This window comes from Ailuropoda melanoleuca, chromosome 13 (genome assembly GCF_002007445.2).
Source record: "Ailuropoda melanoleuca isolate Jingjing chromosome 13, ASM200744v2, whole genome shotgun sequence".
Classification (NCBI taxonomy): domain Eukaryota; kingdom Metazoa; phylum Chordata; class Mammalia; order Carnivora; family Ursidae; genus Ailuropoda; species Ailuropoda melanoleuca.
In genome coordinates, this window is record NC_048230.1 from 57600213 (window position 1) to 57609393 (window position 9181).

Here is a 9181-nt window from a genome sequence, read left to right on the forward strand (position 1 = left end):
ATTTAGCTATTGTGGACAATGCTGCTATGAACATTGGGGTGCATATGGCCCTTCTCTTCACTACGTCTGTATCTTTGGGGTAAATACCCTAGTGCAATGGCTGGGTCATAGGGTAGTTCAATTTTTAACATTTTGAGGGACCTCCACACTGTTTTCCAAAGTAGCTGCCCCAGCTTGCATTCCCACCAGCAGTGTAAGAGGGATCCCCTTTCTCCACATCCTCTCCAGCATCTGTTGTTTCTTGACTTGTCGGTTTTGGCCATTCTCACTGGCGTAAGGTGGTATCTCAAGGTGGTTTTGATTTACATTTCCCCGATGGCTACTGCTGTTGAACATTTTTTCGTGTGTCTGTTGGCCATTCTTGTGTCCCCGAGAGCCTCTTTCTGCAGGAACGAGAGGATGTGTGGCCTGAGCTTGGTCCCCCGTGTGTGCAGGGCTGTGGCTGCATAGCATGTGCACAAGTACCCGAGGTCACGCCTGTGTGTATGTCGTGTGTGTGTGCCCACGCGCGTGTGTAAGGCTCCTGGACTCTGGCACACAAGACGGAGAGGCGGTTTCAGTCTCTTCTTGGTGGCCAAAAGTAAACAGATGTGGCTAACACTTGGGGTTACATCCCCTGGATATCCGGGGTTTCTAGAATGCACCCAGGATGCCACAAAAGCTGCTTTTTAGCACAGCAGTGTGTGCCCGAGCTTCGCCACAGGGGCTTCTGAGCGCCTGGGCTGTGGGGAGGGCCCAGCTCCACGGTACCTTTTTTTTTTTTAAGATTTTATTTATTTGTTAGAGAGATAGAGTGTGTATATAAGCTGGGGGGAGGGGCAGAGGGAGAGGGAAAAGCAGGCTCCCCACTGAGCAGGGAACCCAGTGTGGGGCTCGATCCCAGGACCCTGAGATCATAAGCTGAGCGGAAGGCAGATGCTTAACTGACTGAGCCACCCAGGCGCCCCCCCACCGCACCTTTTGCTGACTCCTCTCAGCCTGTCTTTTCTCTACCTTCTCCTTCCAGACGGGAAGAACCAGCTGCTCCTGGCCTTGCTGAAATGCACAGGTGAGGCCTTTGAAGGGGCACTGGCTGTGATTGGCACACACCAGCGTGTCCAGGAGAGGCTGTCCTGGCAGGGGCTTTCTCGATCACTGTCCAGGGAGACCTCTTCCGCCGGCCAAGGTCGACTTCCCCATGGTCACTGGGGCCTGCATGTGGTGGTGGGGGGGAGGTAACATCATGGCCTCTAGCCCCTCTAAGAACTGCTTAGACCTCGCGTCTTCCTCTTGTGTCCGAGGGACAAGTCTCAGGGCCCGGGAGCCAGGAGCCCCGTCTCTTGCCATGTCCTGGGCCTGGGTGGATCTTGATGAGGGCACAGGATAGAGAGTGATGAGTGGGGAGGCTTTTTGCCTCTAGGGCCTTGAGCTTCAGCCTGGGACTCCCTACCCAGCAGACAGCGGGGAAGAAGAAAGGGCTGATGGTGGGCTGGGAGTGGGGGGAGCAGGGGTTGGAGATGTTCTCTGTCCCTCCCTTCTTTCCAGAAAGTCTTAGCCAAGGAGCAGCTATAATAGATCCAGGTCAAAATCGGTCACTGAAAACTAATTGGCAGAAGCCAGTCATCAAAAATAATCTTTTCCAGAAGATTGCAACCCTGTACAACTGATTGACTGAAATTGGCCAGTTCTGCAAACCGTGTCTAGAGCAGGGGCAAGGAAAGTGGGGGATGGGGGGGAAGGAAGGTCGACTTCTCAGAAATAGAGAAAATGGTAAAGTGCGTTTCTTGAAACATGGAGCTTGGCAGACATGCTTGGTGTCATTGTCATTCTCTGTTAAGGCCGAGAAGTCCCCTAACACGTGGAGTAACAGCTGAGGGTGAGGCTTTTGGGGAAAGCCTTAGGACAATGAAAAAGGTTTTTTGGTGGTTGTAGTTTTTTGAGTAGGCAGATGGATCATGGAGAGAATTGAGTCTTTCGGCAAATTGGCTTGTTTTCAGAGAACTGAATTTTGCAAAGTTGGCTTTTGGGGGCGGGGATTCATTAGCTTCTGGCAAGCCAACCCCCGAGGGTGGTGTGCTGGGAGGTTGCTTCGGGGGCCCGGGCTCTGGGGCAGGGGAGCCTGCGGCTGGCCCGGGGGCGCGCAGCCCACCCCCACCCTCCTCTCTCCAGACCCCGAGCTGCAGCTGCGCAGGGATACCATCTTCTGCCAGGCCCTGGTGGCCGCCGTGTGCACCTTCTCCGAGCAGCTGCTCGCCGCCCTCAGCTACCGCTACAACAACAACGGCGAGTACGAGGAGAGCAGCCGGGACGCCAGCCGCAAGTGGCTGGAGCAGGTGGCGGCCACCGGTGTCCTTCTGCACTGCCAGTCCCTGCTCTCGCCAGCTGCCGTGGTGAGTGAGGGAGCCGATGGGGGGGGCCCTCCTGGGACGTGGTGCAGGAGGTCCCTTGCTGGCTCTCTCGCGCTCTCGCACACCTTTTCATGCAGTCAGCATTTATTGAGCACCGACTGTATGCCACTGTTACAGGCACGGGGGATCCCGCAGTGAGCAAAACAGTGTCCTTGTAGTCAGGAATCTCATATCCTGGTGTGTGTGTGTGGGGGGGCAGACATAAATAAGGAAAATAAATGGTATAGACCAGTGGTTCTCAGCCAGGGCAGTTTTACCTCCTAGGAGACCCTTTGCGATGTCTGGAGATATTTGAGGCGGTCACAACTGAGGGAAGAGGCAGATGCTGCTGGCGTCTGGTATAAGAGGTTGGGGATGAGGCTAAACATTCTGCAGGGCCCAGGGTGTCCTTCCCCAGCAGATAATTCTCTGGCCCCAAATGTCAATAGTGCCACATCGGAGACACCCCCCTCTATAGTGCTAAAGGCCAATGAGAGAAACAGGGAAGGGGCGGGAAGGTCTGAGGTGGCAGAAGTTGAACGTTTCGATAAGGCGGCCAGCGAAGTCCTCACTGGGAAGGTGACATCTGACTGAAGAACCAAAGGAAGGAAGTGAGGGAGCCATGAGGATATTGGGGAGGAACCTTCCAGGCATCAAGGACGGCAGGTGCAAAGGCCCTGAGGCAGGAACTTGCATGCAATGTCGGAGAGACAAGGTGCGCGCGGTGTGGCTGGAATAGAATGAACCAAGGGAGGGTGGGGGAGGGCAGTCCTAAGAATTATCTGCCTCGCATCGTGCAGGGTCTTGCAGGCTGTGGTAGGGACGTTGGCTGTCACTCTGTGTGGTGGTGAGCCCTGGGAGGGTTTTGAGTAGAGGAGGAAACAGGGTCTGACTTCTCCACTTAATAAATCTCCCATGCTGCTGGGTGGGGATGAGACTACAGAAGGGCAAGAGTGCGCACTGGCAGGTTGGAGAGCAGACTTTTGTAGTAATCAGGCAAATAGCATCTCATTTACTCCTCGTAGTAGCCCTGAGGCGGGTCCTTTACAGCCCACATTTTAGGAATGAGAACCTCAAGGCCCAGGGAGTCAGGTTTGAACCCTGGGAGTCTGGCTCTGGGCCTGGTAACCCCTAGGGTGCCCTGCTTTCTCTGCATCTCCTCTTTTATCTTTGACTGCCCTGTCCATCCACTCTGAGGGCTCAGAATTGGGGTGGGTTCCTCTGCCAGCCCCAGGGAGGCAGAGCCAAGGCCTCAGCCTTTGGGGGCTGCCGATGCCCAGAGCTGACGTCCCCCAGAAATGCAGCCTGCGGTGGGACTTGCCCTGTGCTGTGCTTCTCGCCCTGTGCTTCTCGCCCTGTGTGCCCTTTGCTGGAGCTCCCCCACCTCTGCAGCTCTGAGCCTCCTAGCCATTGTCACAGCCTGGGCTGGAAGCAGTGGCTGCTGGCCTGATGGGGAAGGGTGGCTGTGGCGCGCCCTCTGCTGGCCAGTGTTGCATGCGGGTGTCTGCCAAGCCAGAGATCAGCGCTGACTTGGTTCTCGCAAAGCTCACTAGAGGCCCTGAAAGGGCTGCTGGAACACTCACTCCTCACTGTGCTCAGATGAGGACGTGGGGCCTAGTGCGTTAATTCATCCGTCACCATGGTGTGCCAGGCTCTGAGCTGGGTGCTACGGGTCTGAAGCTCACTTTCTAGTTGGGTGGGTGGTGGGAGGGGGAAGCAGCCTGAGAAGAGGGGGTGGGGGAGGGAGGGGAGATGGAAAGAAGGGGAGTTTTGCAGAAGATGAAGCGGCTGAGTTTTTTTGGGTTCAGTGGTCAGAGCCGGCTTCTCTGAGGAGGGGACATTTGAGCTGAGATCTGGGTAGCCAGACAGCCGATGGGGTGAATGGTCTGAGGAAGAGTGTGCTGGGCAGAGGGAACAGAGTGTGCAAAGGCTCTGAGCAGAGGCCAGTGTGGCCAGAGGGGAGCGCTGGGGGGATTTGGGCGATCAGGTTGGCCGTGTCTGAAGGGCTTAGGAATATTCTAGGAGCAGAGGGAAGACTCGGAGGCTTTGAGGCAGGTGGGTGATAGAATTCAAATTAAGTTTTTGGAAGATAACTTGTAGTCACAGGGGAACCTAGGTCCGGTAAACCCTCAGCTGCCCCGCTCTCCCTGCATCCCCAGGGTTGTCCCTGTCTGCCCCTTGCTTGGGGGTAAGGGTGGCGGAGGGAGACCTGCAGAGAGGCAGGTGTGGTCCTTGTACTGGGGGTGGTGAGGAGGGTGGGGGAGGTGGGTGGGTCAGGGGAGGGTTTTGGTGGCTGAGCGGGCAGGACTTGGTGACGGTCCGTATAGGGTGAGGGGAGAGAGATGCTGAGTAGTCCTTAAAGGTCTGGGGCTTGGGCACCTGGGCTGATGCTGGTGTGCTTTGCTGAGATGGGCCTGTTGGAGGAGGGTGAGCAGGAGAATGGGGACTTTTGTTGGGTGTGGTAGGTTTGGAATGGCTACGATTGGTGCATGTTAGAGCAGAGATGGGTTCTGACCTCTGACCCTGGGAGCTGCAGCACAATCCAAGAGCAAATGCGATTTCACAGCCAGCCCTGGATAGCCCAGCGCAGGACCTCGTGTCTGGCAGGCCCACAGCCTGGTGTGTTGGCTAGAGTTGAATCACAGAATCTTGAAGGGAAATCCTGGGGTAGGGATGGCATCTAAGACTCGTCCACCCCGTCTTTCTCCTGCAGAAGGAGGAACGGACCATGCTGGAGGACATCTGGGTGACCCTGTCAGAGCTGGACAATGTCACCTTTTCCTTTAAGCAGCTGGATGAGAACTACGTGGCCAGTGAGTGATTCTTACCACCCCTACCAGGAGAGCTGGTGTTCTGGGATGGAGGGGACTGCTCTGGGGCCACCCTGCCACCAGGGCAGCTGCCCAAGGTTAAACTGGGATCTAGCACTTTCAAACCTTTTGCTCCCAACATGAGTCTCAAAGCTGAGCCTTGGGGCACATACGGAAAAGAGGGGTTTCTTTTTTATAAACTCAGCCATCTCCAAAAGTTCTTAGAAGGGAATAAGAGCCAATTCCCAATTCTTATTAAAATTCTACCCTAGAGATGTCCTTCTTTAGAGTGAAGACTTGTTAAGATGTACTAAGGGTTTATACCGTAATTTTCTTCCTTTCTTTCTCCCTCCCTCCTCTCCCCCTACCCTTTCAGCTGTCCACTTGCCCATCCATCCATCCATTCATCCATCCATCCATCCATCCATCCCATCTATCCACCTGTGCATCCAGTCCACCCATCCACCCACCCATCCATCCATTCATCCATCCATTCCATCTACTTATCCATCCATCCCATCTATCCACCCATCCACCTGTCCATCCATCCACCCATCCATCCACCCATCCACCCATCCACCCATCCGTCTACCTATCCGTCCATCCATCTGTCCATCCATCCATGAACCAATTTCCACCTCCTTGGGGGTAATATCATCCTGTTCAGAATGCACTGACTAGAGTCTAGAGGGCTCACAGGTGTCTTCTCAGGGACCAATTGGGACTGATCGGCAGTGGCTGCCTGGCTATAGGCAGAGTTGGGCTCAGGGGCAACTATTGACTGGTTAGTGGCTTTTTGCTGTGGGCTCAGGATGGGGTGTGCGTGCTGTAATTCTGCCACCCCTGCCACACGCTCTTCTCTATGGGTGTAAATAAGCTGCAGGTCCTATTCGAGGACAGCTTCTGCCAGGTAGAGACCCTGGGCTACCAGGTGAGGGGTACAAGGAATGTGGTGAAGCTCTGAAGACACTGACAGATCCCCAGTGGGGCAGAATCAGCGCCAGAGCTAAGAATGAAGGAGTGGAAGCTAGGAACTGTGGAAGGAGGTGGCTGCTCTCCTGAGTGCGGGAGGACGGGGCTGTCCGAGGCTAGCCCTGGCGGGTGGGAGGCCGGGGCTGTCCGAGGCTAGCCCTGGCGGGTGGGAGGATGGGGCTGTCCGAGGCTAGCCTTGGCGGGTGGGAGGCCGGGGCTGTCGGAGGCTAGCCCTGGCAGGTGGGAGGGTGGTTCTGTCCGAGGTTAGCCCTGGCAGGTGGGAGGGCTTGGATGGCTGACCAGTGCTCTGGGGTGGGCAGACAGGGAAGGCCCGGGATGCCTCTCTGAGGGCAGGAGGCAAGGGATTCTGAGGCTACTCCTTTGAGGTGGTGAGAACAGGGAGGTCCCGGGACACCATTCTAGAAGTCTGAAGGCAGGTGCGAAGCTGCCCTGGTGAACAGGGGGCAGGGCTCCGCTCAGGCCTCGGTGCTGAGCCACCCTGCCCCGCCACGTCCTCCCACAGACACCAACGTCTTGTACCACATCGAGGGCAGCCGGCAGGCGCTGAAGGTCGTGTTCTACCTCGACAGCTACCACTTCTCGAAGCTGCCCTCCCGCTTGGAGGGCGGAGCCAGCCTGAGGCTGCACACCGTGCTCTTCACAAAAGGTGAGCTGGGGGTGCCGTTTGGGGCCTGCCGGGGATGGCCACGGCCTCTGAGCATACCGGGACCCAAACACCTGCCCCCCTCCTCTTCCTTCATAGCTCTGGAGAGTGCGGAGGGGCCGCCTCCTCCAGGCAGCCAGGCTGTGGAGGATTTGCAGCAGGAGATCAACGCCCAGTCCCTGGAGAAGGTTCAGCAGTATTACCGCAAACTCAGGTAACTGCCTGGCTTACGTGCGGGGGACAGGAGTCTGGACACTGCCACGGCCGGGCGGACAGTAGCATGTAAGGCACCGCACAGGCCCCCAGCGTGGGAGTGGGCTTTTTCTTAATCACCTGCTCTATGCCAGGCCCTCTTGTACATGGGCTCTTCAGCTCCTCCCAGCAGGCACAGTAGGCCATTCTAACCCACTTTACAGATGAGAAAACTGAGGCCCTGAGAGCATACCCAGCTTGCCCAAGGTCACACAGGTAGACAGTGGCTGAGCTCAACTTTGAGCTGGGTCTGTTTTGCATCAAAGCAGATTTTTCCAACTGAGAGGAGCTGCCTGTTTGATTCTGTGTAGGGGTGGGAGCTGGGGCAGGGGCCCTAGGATTCTTGAACCTGGGGGTAAGGGAGTAAGGGGGGTGGTCCCCAGGGCCTTGGCCCTGCTCAGAAGAGAATCCCCAGAAGGAAGCTTCAGTCCCAGGGAGGCAGCCCGGCTCCTTCCTACACCAGCCTCACCTTCTTCCCTTGTGGAAAAGGTAGGCTGAAAATCAGGAGATCAGGGTTTTGGGGTGTGGGTAAGGGCTTTACTGTCTTGGGGCCCAGCTTTACCATTTGGAAGTGGGAGAATGGTGCTTTCATTAGTTTGTTCAGGGAAAATATCCAGCTGTATTATTAAAACCGGCATCTCTCTGGATTCATTGAATCCATCAATCCGTCTGGTGCCATTTGCTGAATATTTTAAATTTCGCTTCCGAGAGCCTTCCCTCATCCGTCCTTCCCTTCTGCAGCACACGTTAAGCGACAACTCTGTGCCAGGCTCTGTTCTGGACGCTTGCTCCGGAGTCAGTAGCGGCCAAACAAAGCCTCTTCTTCATGGGGCGCAGGCCCTAGAGCAGCTGTTGCCCTGCTTTGTCAATAAAGCTTTATTAGCACCCGGCCACGCTCACTTGTGTATGTACCGTCTGGGCTGCTTTTGTGCTGCCACAGCAGAGCTGAGTAGCATCTTGATGGAGACAGTCTGGTCCACGCAGCCTTAAACCTTTGCTATTCGACCCTTTACGGAAAAAATGTGGCTGAGCCCGATTTGTAGAGGGGGCGATGAGCAGTAAGCCAGTAGCCGGAGCCCTGTAATGCGTGCTCCGAGGAGAGTTTCAGTAGGACGAGGGCATGTACAGTGGGGAGGTCGGGTGCTGATTCTGATGGCAGGCAGGGGAGGTGGCATTCGAGGAGTGCCTGGGGGGAGTGCCCAGGGGCCCCCTTGTTTTCCACCCTCTCCCCGCCACTGTTGGAGGACTAGGTGCCTGTGGACAGGGAGAGCAGTGCAAGGTGCCCCCAGGGACAGTCGCTGGAGGAACAGAGGGGGTGGCGGCCGCAGTGGGGTGGCCGCCCCACCCTCCCCCCATCCTTCTCTCTCAGGGCATTTTACCTGGAACGGTCTAACCTGCCCACGGATGCCAGCACCACGGCGGTGAAGATAGACCAGGTGTGCCCCACCTCCCCTCACCCTGCGGCGGAGCTTGGACAGAGCTGGGGGCTGTTGGGGCCCCACCGCAGCCCGAATCCTGGCAGAGATGCCCTTGAGGCGTCTGGAGTCGCTCCTGCAGGAAGATCCCTCCTGGGAGAACTCCTTCCCCATTCAGGAGTTCCACCTTCTTCCGTGCCGGCTTTGCAATTGCTGAGATGGCTTTCCCCCTGCTGGCACCTGCTCCCCCGCGCCTTCCTGCTCCCCCTTGGTTACCCAAGCGTGTCTCTGAAGCAGGCCCACACCAGAGGTGGCCACGTGGCGTTCTTTTTGTTTGATTGGAATTTGTTGCCAACATTTGAAAATCAAAAGCTTTCCAGTGAAATGGAGGCTTCTGGCTTTTCTGGAGAAGCGGAGGGATCTGGCCGTCCTAGGGCCCACATTCCCACGTGGCACAGTTGGCTTTCCACGGGCATGTGCTCTAGGCCTTTCACCCCCTTCCCAGGCTCAGACAGGCCTCGAATTTGACAGTACTTTGGGGGTACTGGCCTCGGGACTGGAGGCTGGGTGGTCCCAGAGAACTGGGCACAGCCCTTTGGGAGTTTGTAGTCTGGCTGGTAGAATCGTAAGATGACACAGAAAGAATTGGCAGACCACCACTGAATGCCCGTTGAGAAAAGCTGGAGGCATGGGCGGGGGGGG

General features: G+C 56.6%; 1 protein-coding gene across 2 annotated transcripts in view; it reads left to right on the forward strand.

Moving 5' to 3' along the window:
* The window catches only part of PREX1 (phosphatidylinositol-3,4,5-trisphosphate dependent Rac exchange factor 1), a 186872-nt gene that overhangs the window by 172395 nt on the left and 5296 nt on the right, over window positions 1–9181 (forward strand). For both annotated transcript variants that reach the window (XM_034639807.1, XM_034639809.1), the window contains exons 31-36: window positions 1007–1048; window positions 2149–2369; window positions 5080–5179; window positions 6672–6815; window positions 6912–7026; window positions 8434–8500. In XM_034639807.1, coding sequence (XP_034495698.1) covers window positions 1007–1048; window positions 2149–2369; window positions 5080–5179; window positions 6672–6815; window positions 6912–7026; window positions 8434–8500 — 689 coding nt within the window. The remainder of the gene's footprint in view (window positions 1–1006; window positions 1049–2148; window positions 2370–5079; window positions 5180–6671; window positions 6816–6911; window positions 7027–8433; window positions 8501–9181) is intronic.